At 40.1% G+C, this 15991-nt stretch overlaps 1 protein-coding gene across 3 annotated transcripts in view; it reads left to right on the top strand.

The window, feature by feature from the left end:
• Positions 1 to 15991, top strand: part of GTF2I (general transcription factor IIi) — a 90560-nt gene that overhangs the window by 44435 nt on the left and 30134 nt on the right. For all 3 annotated transcript variants that reach the window (XM_089655391.1, XM_089655390.1, XM_089655389.1), the window contains 8 exons: positions 842 to 900; positions 1693 to 1764; positions 7978 to 8161; positions 10549 to 10601; positions 10739 to 10810; positions 12130 to 12313; positions 13748 to 13806; positions 13993 to 14043. In XM_089655391.1, the coding sequence (XP_089511517.1) occupies positions 842 to 900; positions 1693 to 1764; positions 7978 to 8161; positions 10549 to 10601; positions 10739 to 10810; positions 12130 to 12313; positions 13748 to 13806; positions 13993 to 14043 (734 nt within the window). The remainder of the gene's footprint in view (positions 1 to 841; positions 901 to 1692; positions 1765 to 7977; positions 8162 to 10548; positions 10602 to 10738; positions 10811 to 12129; positions 12314 to 13747; positions 13807 to 13992; positions 14044 to 15991) is intronic.

The raw sequence follows: 15991 nt of genomic DNA, 5'->3' as shown, positions 1-15991 counted from the left end.
TTGATGCACTGACTCCAGCCTCAGTCCACTTCTTGTGAAAGTCCCCAACACTTTTGAATGGCCTTTTCCTGACAATCCTCTCCAGGCTGCAGTCATCCCTGCTACTTGTACACCTTTTTTGTGTGTGTGTGTGTATGTATGTATGTATATGTGTGTGTGTGTGTGTGTGTATGTATGTATATATATATATATATATATATATATATATATATATATATATATACATTTTTTTTTTTTCGGAGCTCTGCACTAGTTTTACTAATTATTCTCCAATTCTTTATTTATAGCACAGAGTATGAATTTAAAGCATAACTTCGGCCACATAAAATTAATCTAAGTTGCTTTTCCTTGAAGACCAGCAAGAACAGCAGATTTGACAATTATAATTTTATGGCCAGAGTTAGACTTTGCACATATACCCTGTGCCAAACTAACCACTATATTCACATATTCCCCTAGCCGCAACAGTCGCAACCCCCCCCCCCCCCATACCATTTGTCAAATTTGAAACCAGCGCAGCCGTGTAGGGCTCCGCCCACATGGCCACGTCATTCATTCATGGACTCGTACATCTGGTACGGCAAGCAGATATTCTAACAGGTCTGCAGGAGACCTGCATGGCATCAGCGATCTACTGATTGCTGGTGCAATGCTTTCCAGGCTCCAGTAGACAAAAATAATAAATGCACATTTTTTTACCTGCAAAATAAGGTGCATTTATTATTTTTGTCTAAAAGGTAAACTTCTTATTCAAGATTTTTAAAATGTTATATAACACTATTCTTTTGAAATGTACTTGAATCTGAAATTCACATTGAAGCATTCTCCAATTTATCTCTAGACCTGAACTTCTGAACACTACAAAAGAAGCCATGGCTGTTGACAAATCAAACACAGGAGGTAAGTTGACCTATTTCAGTGCTAATTTCTGTATTAATGGAGACAACTTCTTTCTAACCCTATTTAGTAAATAGCTCTAATTCTTGAGGAACAACCAGAAGAATCTGAATTTCTTTACTTTTGATTTTTAGATTGAATGATTGATTGAATCCTGGTTATTTCCCACTTATAAATTGACTAAACTCTGGTTTGAACAAAAAAATATATATTTAAGTATATATTAACTCAAAAAGTACCTTCTATTGCTCTCAGCCTCCTCCAAATTCCTTCTTTTTTTTTGTTAATTCTTTTTTCCTGCTGCCATTTTTCCTCCAGTTAAGCTGGCAATATATGGTCAGTTTTTTACTTGTTCAGCTAGTGGGTTGAATTTAAAAAAAAAACAACTGACCCCTTTCCCCTATCCACAGATTTGATCTGGATGCTGGAATCCTCCACACTGTGTCATTGTATTCTGACAGCGGGGCTCCCCCACTGCCAGAATACACTGATCAGCGTTGCAGCTGATTTGGCTGTGAGCGCAGATCAAATGGAAATTTTCCATCAAGGATATTCTATCGATCGACTTCTCATGAATAGGAATGGTCATAAATGATTTGAAATTTGTACTTTTACTGCTCAAGAGGGTGGCCAGCTTTTAGAGGGTGGTTATTTTTACAGAGTCATTAAGTAGTGGGTGTGTACGGATCATTTTGTGTCACTGAAAGTCTCTATTAAATCAATGATCTAGTTACATTTCTGAGTTCACATAAACTGTAAAACTCTTAATATACTTTTTTTTCATTTGCACATTAGTGAAAGAAGAGTGGTATACAAGAATAACAAAATTAAGGAAAATAGTTGACCAGCTGTTCAGTAAAAAGTTTGGTAAGAATCATTTTAACTCCCATCTATTTTTATGTGACATTTATTTCATTATTTTATTTTGAAGTCTCGCAAACTGTTTTGTTTGTGGTCTGGTCCTACTTACTTTTCAAGGCTGATTTTTCATTTTCATGTGTACCTATTATAAAGCAAAATGGACTTAAATTCGTGAAAACACTCCCAAAACAATTTTCTGAATTCAAAAGTGGCATAGAGTTATTCTCTTTCTCCACATAGGAAGTCTTCATTCCATTCATACAAAAAAGGGGGAAAGAAGGCAAGGAGAAGGAGTGCAGATGGACTTTAGAGGCACAGAAACCATAAACACATATCCGTAAAATCACCTGTACTTTATTTGACAATAAGTCATGACAAAAAACATTTTTGATTTAAAAATTCATTGTGCAATGTCCCTGCACACAATGTCCCACATCCCACCATATTGTAAGGAACGAAACTAGTGATAAGACATACTATAACCACCAGGATGGACTTATGGGGGGGGAGTGAGAGACATAAAGCCGCTAGAAGGATGGCCCAACATGTTTGGCAACAACAATTGCTTCTTCAGGAGCTAAGTAGTAAAATCTAAAATAGATGTATACATTATATTAAATATATCAAATTACATCATATAAATATGTAAAGACTTATACAAGTATATCATAAGACTTACATATAATATCAATGTGCACCAAGCAGCAGTAAACCTCCCAATCCTAGAGGGCAAACCTCCTCCACCGTTCCCACGAGGCAAAGGACTATCCAGGGGCCAGATATGGGGGCACAATAATGGCCAACAGCCAAGAGCCTCACAGGTCTGAACCGACCCATAAAGAAGGGAACAAAAATAATATATACTGAGACTCAAACCAAAATATGCACAAGTATATGAGCTACAAGTCTTTTCTTACATCAGGCCATACCAGTAATGGTAATACTAGTTAACTAAGTATTACCTTGAAATAAAGATCAGGATTTCTTGCGAGCAGAAGAAGGCCTTGTTCCCGAGGCTAAGCAGAAGATGTAAAAAAGAATAAGGGGTTCACCCCCTAATATCCGGAAAACAGGAGGGACCGTAAAGATATTACAATAAGACAAGTTTTGAAGGTAGAGGTGCTCCCTGAAATATTGGATTTAGGTGTAGCATACAACAAAGTTTTCCTGTCCTGAATCAAAGCTCTATTATATGTTTTGTGTAATAGTGTTTTACTATATCCATGTATTAACAGACGTTGTCTTAACAATTTAGCTTGATGTTTAAAATCTTATAAATACATACAATTCTGCCGCAAGCGGATATATTGCGCAAAAGGAATGCTTCTAACTAGTGCAGGAGGATGAGAACTATTAGCATGAAGTATCGTGTTGCCAGCAGTTTCCTTGCGGAACAAAATAGTGGCAATACATCCCGTAGTGTCTACAAAAATGTGCAAATCCATTCAGCTGCCTATGGAAGGATTGATCAGACAATCTCTGACTTGGGAGAATCTCTTAAAAGGGATCAGTGCATAGGGCAATTTGGCTACAATGCTGGACTGGGGAACTGTTTTTTGTAAGAAAAATTTGATCTGCATCCCCTTCAACAGACAGTACATCTTTGAGCAAGCCATAGATGTTCTTATCAAGGATGTTACTGGTGGTAAGAGTACTTTTTAAGGAGAATCTGACTGTATGAGCATCAAGAAGCATTTCTTTCATTTCTTGGCTTCAGCAATGAGGCTCTTCAAGCTTGGCTGCACATAGTTTGGCATTCTAAGTAGATCAAGTCCTCAGACCAGCCTTCCTTGGCATGACAGTGAGGCCCCATCTTCCAGAGTGAGAGGACATCTGTTACCCTTTGCAGGTGCTTGGACGTATTGCATTCCAGATGCTTGGTTGTGAGAGGTGATGTTACGGGACTACAAACTTGAGGTTTGTTCCCTGCTCCCCCTTTGCTTTCTTCCTTCTGCCAATTTGTGAGGATACACAGGAAGGTCTGATCTCCATCTCCACCTTCTGGACCAAGATGTCTTAGCTTCGGTCTCTGCTGTGCAGTGGTTCCAGTGGTTTTTGTGCAACCTCAAATATTACAGAGGTGCAGGTGGATCCTGAACTGTCAAATATTGCTACTGCAAAAACTCATTGTGTAGAGTAACTGGGCCTTAACATGTTTCAGGCAAGAGTTTTACATTTTCAAAAGTAGCGCCAGCCTCCTCTTTTTTGCATTGGAGTCTTGGAGTTGATGGTAGCCTCCTTTTGAGGCGTTTTACCTTTGCCCAATTTCACTCCAGACATCTGCAACCCAATATTCTGCTATTGTAGGGCAAATCTGCCCTACCTCTGCACAGGCCTATTCAGTTGATGTCAAGGACAACAGTTTGCGGTTTAAGAATCTGGCTGTGGAGGCCTGGGAACCTTTGTCAGTGCAGGGAACTCTGCTACCTACAAACATCTTGAAATGTTGGCCAATTGGTTATCCCTTCACCTTTGGACCAACCTGTTGGAGGACCATCTACAATCACTATTCGGTCAAACTGCGGTGCCCTACATCAACCATCTGGGAAGAACCAGCAGTCTTTTTTTTTTTGGAACAATGGTTAGAATGGATCCAGTCCTGGGCAGAACTGCACGTTCCAGCCTTGTCAGCTGTTTACATTCCATGCATAGGTATCATGTTACACATACATTGTTGTTTGTTTGCTTTTTAAATAATTTTGTCCCTACCTCACTCTGTAGCTAGGGGATATTCTGTGTAGTATTCTGTGGGCAGAGGAGGATGTGGTACACTGACCAGGTATGGCCTCTAGCAGGTGCACCGTGGGCTCTGCCAGCCCATTGAGATCTGTCTTGAGGGTCAATTTGCCATCTGCTTCTTGATCACTGGCTTTGATTACATGGCTGTTGAACCTAGGTTGTAAGGGACGGGCATATCTGAGTTGCTGATTCCTACAATGCTCAAAGCAAGGAAGCCCACATCCCACAAGGTCTATCATTTGATATGAAAGGCTTACTTCATTTTGTCCAGTTGATCTTACTCTAGGAGTTTCTCCATAAGACAAATACTTTTCTTCCTGCAGTTAGGTCTGAACCGGCATTTGGCTTTCAGCACTATCAAATGTCAAGTCTTTGCTCTTTCTATTTGTTTCAGAGACCATTGTCCACACAGGCTTTGATTAGGACTTTTTGTGCAGGGGTCTCCCATGTGATCCCCCCCCCTCCTCCTTCCCCCATGGTGACGGTGGTGTTACGGCCCAGGACTTGCTTCTTGTGTAAGGTTGTCTGTGCCTTTCACCTTACCCTGGACATTTGTCCATTGCCTGGATGTGGAAATCTACTTCTCAGGCACTGTTCCTTTCAGAAAAACTGATTTTCTTTGTCATTCTAGATGGACTCTGGAAAAGCCAATCTCTTGTTTCACCATTTCTAAGCTGTTTTCAGCCAGACCATTTTCAGGCTTCTAGTATTAAGAAATTGGGTCCCCCTTTTGCTGGTAAGGTGATTTCTAAAGGCTATAGATTTTTTTTACCTTCATGCATGCTTGCCATTGGTTTGTAACTCAAAAATCGTTACATCAGCATGCAATGATGCATGCTGATGTGAAATTGAGTCCACTTTAAGTAGCTCCTGTGTTTGTGGCTGTTTCTTTTGTGTTATGGGACGTAGTGTACATGAGTTTTCTTTTTCTTTTTTGTGTTTTCAACTTTTTAAGCTGGCATCATTTCATCCAAAAGGACAGTCATGCCCTGTATATGACATTCTCTTCGAAGGTCCCAATTAGGACCAATGCACACTGTGTGGTGACAGACGGTTTACCGCATGGTAAAATGTCTGTCAGTGCAGGGACACACAGGAAACAATTATGCACCACACTGCCCCCTAGTGGAGCCAGCAATGGAGAGCTGTTGCAGCAGTAAAGCACCTGGACTGCTTTCCATAAAGTGTGAACTTGGCCTTAATGATCAAGTGAGCTTAACCACTTGTATGCCAAAACTGAAAAAATGGCTCTGGAAAACATCTTAAAATGCACATTGCAGATTAGTTAATTCCCCCAAACAAAATATATATATTCCCAATGCAAAGATTGGAACCTAAAATGGTGGTAGTTGCACTTTGTCACATGCTATTAGCGCACATATTTTATCAAACACAAATTTTTGGAAAAAATACACTAAAGTTAAATTTAGTGCACACAATCACAATATATTACACATTTCTTTTGGTAAAATAGAAATGATGAAGCTGTGATTTTGTTTTTTATGTTACTTTTTGTTCAACTTTATTTTTTTATAAATATTGCTGTCACCTACTGCAGAGGGGCCAATAGCCGTTATGTGATGTGGTTCTTTTTACTGAAATATCAGAGGGTCTGACCCCCTTCCAATGAACTTAATAAAGAGCAGATCAAAAAAATGACAGCCAAACTCAGAAGTGACATAATACACTTCACTTCTATGTTCATTCACTGGAAGGGATATCAGGGAATGTATAGTTGCTGGTTTCCCTCGAGTCCACCTGTTGACACTTGCCATGCTGGTCCCAGCAGGTGAGACAGCGGAGCCAGGGATACACGGCAGGGGCATTCGGACAAGGGGCAGTGGAAGTGATCAAGTGGCTTTACAGCCACTCCAATCACTACCACTTGAAAGCCCAAATCCCCATTTATCTTCCGCCATTTGTAAACGGTACTGGTATACACGTGGTTAAAAAATTAGTGTGCTTTAAATAAAGTTCAGTTATTCTTTTTTGCCTGCACCCTTCCCAGATTTATACTTACCTTTTACCCCGTTTTTTTTTTTTTTGTTTTTTTTTTTTTTTTAAAATAACTTTTTGGATATGGAATACGTTTGTGCCCTGGCCAAGATGAGACCGCTGAGTAGTTACCATAGTTTTTCATGGGGCTCTGTCCCAAGGCCAGAAACACTTGGGATGTGATCCCAAAAAGGTCTATAGGAAGCTACTGTGCATGTGTGAATACTTCACAGATTTTCAGAAAGAATGCAAACAATCACATGTGCAGGATACAGGTATGTATGCATCTGGGGAATTGGCAAGGGTGGGTAGTTTGGTAAGTACACTTATCTTTAAAGGTTGTCTGGCCACTTGAACTTCATCCAGGTTGAACTTCATCCTTCTCTGCTGGTTCCTCACCCTTTCTGCATGCTTTGCAAAGGGCATCCCAAGTGGCTGTCATAACGTAGTGAAAGAAATGTCCAGGAAACAACTGCCACTTTCCTAAATGTTGAGGCTGCAGTTACTGCTTTTCATCAGCTAGCTAACATCAGTGCTTCTCACATAGGCACAGATTTTATTGATGCTTGTATAATTATATAGCGATACTATGTTAGTGAATAAATATAGCATCTAAGGTGCATTACAGTCATTTTTGTTTAACTGCTTCCCGTCCGCCCTATAGCAGAAGTACTGCTACAGGGCGATACGGGTGCGCAAAATCACGTGTATATATATATGATTTTGCATTTCCAGGTAGGGGGCTTATGCCCTACTTGCGCCGCCAATCTCTGGGGGGGGTGGTGAGAGAACTGTTTGTAAACCAGTTCTCTCCCCTGTCAACTCCTGCACACTGCTTTGCATGGCTGTATTGGCGTCACTGGGTATGTCAGTGACACCAAGTCAGTTCTCTCCTCTACCCCCCCCCCCCAGTGTCAGAATGCCACGTAAACCAATTAATTTACATGTATTGAGATTTTTGTTTTAGCAATGACCTGTAGCAGAATACATTTTTGCCTAAATTTATGATGAAATTTGATTTTTAATAAATTTATATTTACTGGACATGCTTAATAGCAAAAAGTCAAAAATATTGTTGTTTTTTTTTCTCAAAATTGTCAGGTTTTATTATTTTTATAGCGCAAGAAATAAAAAATGCACAGGGGATCAAATACCAACGAAAGAAAGCTCTATTCGTGGGAAAAAAGGACATACATTTCATTTGGGTGTAGCGTTGCATGACTGCACAATTGTCAGTTAAAGTAATGCAGCGCCGTAACGCAAAAATGACCTGGTCAGGAAGGGGGGTAAATCCTCAGGAGGGCAAGTGGTTAACCAAGGAGATCATAAAAATCCCATAACATGGCTAACATAACACAAGCTATTAAAAACATTATTAACTTTTCAGCTTCGTTTTATTATTATTATGACCTGATACTCTAAGAGCTTTCTTTCTTTAATAATATTGAATTATTAAGTATCAGTTGTGTTCTGTTTTGTTTGTAGCTGAAGCTTTAGGAAAAACTGAGGCCATGCTTGTACCTTATCAGAAGTTTGAGGCTAATCCTACAGATATGTATGTAGAGGGATTGCCAGAAAACATACCTTTCAGAAGTCCCTCCTGGTATGGGATTCCAAGACTGGAGAAGATCATTCAAGCTGCTAACCGGATAAAATTTGTTATCAAAAAGTATGTGGTTCTCTTCCTGTTTTGGACATAAATTGTCATCTGTATATGTAATACTTCTGTAGGCTAATAAAATAGGCTATCGACAAGAATTGAAGGACTGTACATTGGTTCAGAAAGTTTTATCATATAGAATTTTCTGTGTTACTATCCTAGACACTTGGGGGATGGTTTAACCGTTTCCCGACTGCCCTATAGCAGAAATATTGCTACAGGGTGGCAGGGGTGCACAAAATCACTTGTGTATATTTACGTGATTTTGCATTTCCGGGTAGGGGGCGCGTGCACCCTACCTGCGCTCTCATTCACAGCCGCGGCTGTCAATTACCGGGTCCCGGCAGGCGATTACCGACGATCTCCGACGGAGAGGAGAACTGTTTTGTTTACGAACAGTTCTCCTACCTGTCAGCTCAGGCGCACTGCTTTGGATTGGATGGCTGTGCACAGCCATCCAAAGCAGTGTGCTAACAGTGAAGCACACAGACTCCGCCCCCTAGTAAAACACTCCCAGCACACAGTTAACCCTTTGATCGCTCCTCATGTTAACCCCTTTCTGCCCAGTGCCACTAGTACAGTGTCAGTGGCTTTTTTTTTTTTTTTTTTTCCAGCACTGATCACTGTATTAGTGTCACTGGGGATGTCAGTGACACCAAGTTTTTTTTAGCAAAGACATATAACAGAATATATTTTGGCTTAAATTTATGCCTAAATTTGATTTTGTTTTAATTTTTTTTACTGGACACGTTTAATAGCAAAAAATCAAATATATTTTTTTTTTCTCAAATTTGTCAGTCTTTTTTTTTTTTTTTTTTTTTTTTTTTACAGTGCAAAAAATGTAAAAACCGCACAGGCGATTGAATATCATCGAAAGAAAGCTCAATTAGTGGGAAAAAGGGATGCAAATTTCATTTGGGTGCATGAATGCGCAATTGTCGGTTAAAGTAATGCAGTGCCGTAATGCACAAAAATGGCCTGGTCAGGAAGAGGGGTAAATCCTCAGGAGGGCAAGTGGATAATAAATTGAAGAGTGGAAAATCTTGTGCAGCTCTGAATATAAATCAGTCCTCTTCCAGGTTCTTTTGTCAAAGTTTTAATTGAACAAGCTGAAATTAGAAGCTGTTTGGTTACCATGCACGAATGCACCAGATTTTGCCCACTCCAGTTTCAGTAAATCAACCCCTTGTTGTACAAACGTGCAAATAACAATAGGGTAAGTGAGCGCAAAATAAAACAAGAAAAACCACAACACAGCAGCTGGCATACAAGGTAAATCTCAACACCTTAAAACTAAAAATCACATACAAACAAGGTATGCAGCGCTAGACAGAAGATATAAAGAAAGCTGAGTTCCCAATAGTTCCGTATAAACGAAATGATGATGCTAGTAGCCTGTTCAAGTTCCGAATACGGTAATTAAACCATATCAGTTAGAGTGAAAAAAATGTTCAAAACAGCAAGACATCAGTTTGCAATCCTGAAGAAACCAACAAAATTATGCGCTTACCACAAGGGCATACAAACAAGGCGTTGTATGCATATACACTGGTGTATCATCAGTGGGCAGGGGAGCCTGGTTCACACTGCAGACAACATCCGGTCTCTAGGAGGACGCTCAGGAGATGTCAGCACACACTCTGGGATCCCATCCAGCTCTTTGATAGGTCCACCGGCGTCCAGCCTCACAGTATATACTCCTCCTATGGTGGTCCACCTTTCATGACTCGCAAATGAATGAGTCATAAAGCAAAAAATGGTATGATGGTGAAGTATGTCTTTATTAGGAATTTCCAAAAGAAGGTAAAAAACTCACATGTGAAAATAGCGAAGCTTATAAGAGCCAGGTCAGATGTCAACCATCTTTGTTGTACAAAGTTCAGGACACAATACATTACTGGGATCCTGAACATTTTGGTAATGTTAATTTACAGTCTACAGTTATCCACAGTTTCTCCGTTCTGGATGAGTGTCGGCATGCGCGTTTTTTATGTGTTCCAGTGCGTTCTGGTGCGTTGTTCCTCTCCCCTTTTTTGTTTTTCTTCATCTCAATGAAGAAAAAGTGTTACAGATTCTTTATTGGAAATCCAATTTCCTGACAGACTATCTGTAGTGTGAGGCATTCAATCCTGAAAGATGGTCCCTGCTTTTGGAAGCATTTCTTGAATTATGCCAGCATTGGGGATTGTTAGTGTTAAATTGTTCATTGTGAGGTAATATAATGATTTTGTTTTCATTCCAAGCAATCCCCTACACAGTTTAGTATTACACTCTGATTTTGGTGTATTAATATGAAATATTTAATTCAGAATGCTTTGATGTTGAACCTTTTTTTTTATTTGTGTTGCTTATTTCTCTTCTTCTTTTGTAGTTTTCACTTTTTCTTTATTACATAGGCCAGAGCTGCTTACACAATCAAATATAGAACCGAACCGAGCAAATATGGGAGGTAAATGTGGCAGTGCTTGAAATTTATTGCATAAGTAGAGATATCAGAGTGCTTGTCACTTTCCTAATATTTTAGTACTAGTAATTGTATATTTGAATAAAATGCTATATACACACTTTTTTGTCTTGCTTTCCTAGCTAAAGAAGACTGGAATATCAGAATTACTAAACTAAGGAAACAAGTTGAGGAGATATTTAACATGAAGTTTGGTAATCCTTGTGTTCTATGTTTTCACTAGTGTCATTAAGCCATTATTGACTAAATTACAAAATTAAAAAAAAAAGAATTGATATCATTATTACCATTTTTCTTATCTATACCACCTGTATTTATTGTTCCCTTTTATAGCAAATTATACTGTTTTATGTTAGGTGGTGAAGCCATTTTCTGATTATTATGTAATTTATATAAATGACATACAACCATTTCTTGTTAAGGCTTTGGAATTCCTACATTGCAGGGCCCTTATACATTTATCCTGTTGAATGTGGCTTGGGGAACCGTAGCACCTATTGATCTTTAACTAGTATACAGCTATATCCTAAGGTTTTATATCATTGGATCTTTTCGGAGAGTATCTCGTCGCATATTTGGGCCGTCAGGTCATTGTGGATTTGAGGCCCCTGTGCCCATCCCCAGACTTGTTACACATGATGCCAGGCTGCCATTTTCAGTAAAAATATACCCCATAATTTAAGGTCCTGTAACAGCTCCGCTCCTTGCAAAATGCATTGACCTGCGGATTGGGACCTATCTACCTTATTTTACCTGGTTTGGATGTACATAGTATATAGGTTAATGTTTCCTAATCTCTTTGGAGTATTGTTTTTATATCAGATTGTTGTATATGTGTTCATTTTTATAAATTTCTTCTTTGTATGTTTTATTGAGGTATTATAATAAAATTTTCTATATATCTCATGATGTGCCAGTAAAGTCCAATAATTGCTGTGGGGATGTTTTCCCACATTCTTTTTTGTTTGTACATAACTGGATGTGGCACAGTGGAAGTCTTAGAAGTAGTGGATATGTATTGATTATTTTCTGAGAATGATATTGTTTAGTGTCACTTTAAAACCACCTTCCCTCCTGCATTCTGTAGGTCAGTGTTCTACCAGTTTGTTTTGCATTCTGGGAGAGCGTTAATTAGCATTCCATCATCTGAGCACTCCAATAAGCGCACCTATCTGTGGGCCAAGCTGCTATTAACAACTTCTGGCATCCTGCTAGAGTGAGAACCATTCTGTGTGGTTCTCAGAACATATGATCACCATGGCCAGTACTTTGAAACAGAGAATGTTTGCTACTATAGCTTGTCCATTGCTCAATGAGCATACAGTTCTTGTTACCTGCGCCAATGTTAGCAATAAATAAAGACCTTAAAAGACTATGGATTACTTTCCTCTGCATATGCACTTTTTTCCTGCATTGCCTGAGGCATTTAGATATGCTAAGTTTAAAATGTTGTTGTGGATTTATTTTTTATTAGAATTTCCTTGAATTTTTTAAGTCCGTTTTTGTCTTTCAGCACAGGCATTAGGACTTTCAGAACCTGTAAAAGTCCCTTATCCAGTGTTTGAGTCCAATCCAGAGTTCCTCTATGTTGAAGGATTGCCAGATGGAATTCCATTCCGGAGTCCCACTTGGTTTGGGATTCCTCGGCTGGAAAGGATTGTAAGAGGAAGTGCCAAAATCAAGTTCATTGTGAAAAAGTATGTACAAAGAAAATATCTACCTTTTTGTACCCAATTGTATGCTTGATAGTAACAAATAACAGAGCCTTGTAGTTGTTTGCATTCATTTAAATAACAAAGTATTTTTTACATAGTTATTTTAACAGATGTTAATAGGCAGAGTGGGTTGTCTGCTTGAGGCAAGACAGTTGACAGACCAGCAACTTTCAGACTTTAGGCTACCTCTGACTCTCAAGACTCTAAAGCTCTTTTGGCCCTACTTCTCTTGGGGATCACAGGAGTGCACTTCGTTCTGCACTCCTGTGACCTGTATTCAGCCGACAGCTAGCTAAAGTCCACTGTCGGATGACGTCACTCAGCCTGTCCACACACTGGAGGGATCCTGGGTTTAATGTTGGGATCCACCCAGTTGCCTGGACCAGCAGCTGGCTTGGCGTCTCAGGGAGATGCTAAGAGCCTGAGCCAGCCGCTCTCACTGCATGTCAGTCACCAGCTCTCTGCTCACTGAAGTCCGAGAACTGAGTGATCAGCAGACTTTTATCGCTCCATTCTCGGTGTAAAGCCTGCAGGGGACAGGCGCAGCATGTATCAGTCTAGATGAGTGTAAATTTGTAATGCATGGATTCCAATTTTTTTTACTTAGAGTATGAGTGCTGTTGCTCTTCTTTTCAAAGTACTCGTTGATACCTATTGCTAGGAAGAGTAGGTAGTGGGGTGGTTTAGGAGGTGGGGAGGGGAGTTGGGTGGTAGAGGGTTAAGAATTAATGGCACCCAAGCGTGTCTACAAAAGGCAGCACATTTTTGTAATTTTTGCAATTTTGCACGTTACTGCACTTGTAGTTGTCTGTAGGTTGTAAAAACCCTCTCTTCCCACAAATCCCCCCTCCTAACACAAATCCCCCTCCCCCTTCCACCCTAATCACCCTCCCAACACAATCCCCCCCGCCTAGCACAACATTCCTTAAAATCTCCCCTTTTCCTAGCACAAATTCTTTCCCTACAGTAGTGACAGCAGCAGGAAGGGGGTATGGGTTGTACCATTATCGGGGAGAGAAGATCCCCTGCTAGCTGTCACAGCAGAGAGGAGCGAAGGATAATTCGTTTGTAAAATATTACACCCTGAGTATGGGTGTAACATGTTATGAAAGGAGAACTTATCCTTTAAGACTAGTGAAATAACCTTTTTAAGCCTACTTTCCACAAGCTCGCCTGTTGAAGTGGCACTGCTTTCAGAGGCGCTTCTCGAGACTGTCAATAGAAATGAATAGGAAGCTGCAGCTTGAACCTTGTATAAAGTACTTGGGCCATTGCACTGCCTGTAAGCGGTTTAAGATGTGCAGCCAAGTAATGGCTATCTGGATCACCAATTGCAAATTCATTTTTAGCTGGTAAAAAAAAGCTTGCATCACATTACTAAATGTTTATACTAATGTCTCTTTTCTCCCTTCACAGACCTCAGCTTGTAGCACCCCATGTACCTGCTGAACTTGCTAGTAAAATTAATGTTAATGGTAAGAAATATTTTCGGGTTTCAGGCTTTGCAAATATTTCTGCTTGAACTGTTTGTTCTGTTTATGCCTCTTTTGTGGACTCAAGTAAGAGAAGTGCATCATTCTGATTACTGTTCATAATTTTGTCATAATATGGAGCGTGGTTCTAGATTTTTCTATTATAACTTGAAAATTACTGTTTTGTAGCTGTTCAGAACTTGGCCGAAAAACAGGATCAAGAGGAGGGTACAGATGAAGGTAAGATGAATGCAAAGGAGGAGTCATACTTAGACTATTGAATCTCAAAAGTGTGTTATATTTGAGTTAACAAAACACCAGAAAATTCCCCTCCAGTTCACTCTCTCTGACTTGCTGGTAACATTAGGGACATGTGCTCAAAACTAAACTGAAAAATGAGACATGCTGTAATAACCCATACAGGGTGGGATTAACATTTTTAGGTATTATTTTAAATAAGGTGCACATATAGAAATGCACATGGTAATCTCAATTCACTGTAAATGAAACCTAACATAACACTTTATAATATCTTTTATTAAATTACTACTTAAATTAAACTGTGAAGATATGAAGAACAGCGTAAAGTTGTGGACTTTTATTTCCTATGTTGGCTTTATTTTATCCTTACCACAATGGGGATAACCCAAAGGCAATAAGAAATGTATGCGACTTTTAAAATTGTAAACCGTATTTATCAAAGAACTTTTCTGCACTATATAAAGTGGGTACTATTTATACTGGGTACCTTGTTCCCTTAACCACCTCCCGACCGCCATATAGTGAAATGACGGGCGCAAGGCGGTTCTCTCGTTGTGGGAGGACGCCATATGACTCGTCCCATTCTAGCCATGCATGCGCGGCTTCGGGAGCGTGGCGATCGGTGGTGCGCCGTGTCCCTCGGACACAGCGGATCACCGATCAACGGAAAGGGCCGAAGATGTCGGCTCGGTCATGATCAGCTGTGTCCAATCACAGCTGATCGCATGTAAATAGGGAAATGCTGGTTATAGGCATTTCTCTCCACACAAGATGTCACGCTGCGGTAATCCGCATCCCTCAGAGGGGACATGTGCACTGATCATCAGGGCACTGATGATCAGTGTGCCCTGATGATCTGTGTAGCCCCAGCAGTGCCACCTGTCAGTGTCCATCAATGCCAGCTGTCAGTGCTTATCCGTGCCACCTGCCTGTGCCCACCAATGCCACATCAATGCCACATATCAGTGCCTACCAGTGCACATCAATGCCACATATCGGTGCCCATCTGAGCTGCCTTTCAGTGTCTTCCATCAGTGCCAGTCAGTGCTACCTATCAGCGCCAGTCAGTGCCACCTATCAGTGCTGCCTATCAGTGCCATATATGAGTGCTGCCTTTCAGTGCTCATCAGTGATGCCTGTCAGTGCCCATCAGTGCCACCTACCAGTGCCTCCTCATCAGTGCCCATCAGTGCAGCCTATCAGTGCCCATCAGTGCAGCATTAGCGCACATCAGTGAAGGAGAAAAATCAGTTATTTACAAAATTTTATAACAAAAGCTAAGAAAAAACGTTTCTATCCGTCACAAAAAAATGATAAAAATTTCATATGGGTACAGTGTTGCATTACCACGCAATTGTCATTCAAAGTGTGACAGCGCTGAAGGCTGGAAATTGGCCTGGGCAGGAAGGGGGTATAAGTGCCCTGTAGGCTAGTTAAACCACTGAGATATACTATGTTTACATTACAGCCTTAGGGCTCATGCACATGGTCACAATGAGGCTGTTCAGCATGCAAGCGTGTACAGAACTTGAGTAAAATGTTTTCTAATACAGTTGTATAACTCTCTTATAAATAAGCAAAGTCCACAATACATCAAAACTATTGTTTTTGCTACAGTGGGTAGCACCTTTTCATCTATGATCCAAATATTTGGCTTTGGTGCTGTTGACCTACAGATTTCATCTTCTGTTATTATGATTTGGCCAATCTTATAAGATTTGGACACCTTTAATTCAAACTAGAATGGTGGGACCGTTGTGACTATGGAGATCGTCTAAAGATGCAGTTTCAAGTGGATGGCTACATTCTTAACAGCATGGATGTACAGTTTTTTTGGCAGGGAAAAAGTCCTTTCAGTAGATTTAAAAGAAAGCTGTCTTTCGTTCATTGGAGGACACAGCACTCCTTTCAATCATTACACCTGTAC

The sequence above is a fragment of the Staurois parvus genome, unplaced genomic scaffold, assembly GCF_062004578.1.
Source record: "Staurois parvus isolate SC_StPar_1 unplaced genomic scaffold, SC_StPar_1.0 ptg000839l, whole genome shotgun sequence".
In the NCBI taxonomy this organism is placed as follows: domain Eukaryota; kingdom Metazoa; phylum Chordata; class Amphibia; order Anura; family Ranidae; genus Staurois; species Staurois parvus.
This window is presented reverse-complemented; position numbering and strand designations above follow the sequence as displayed.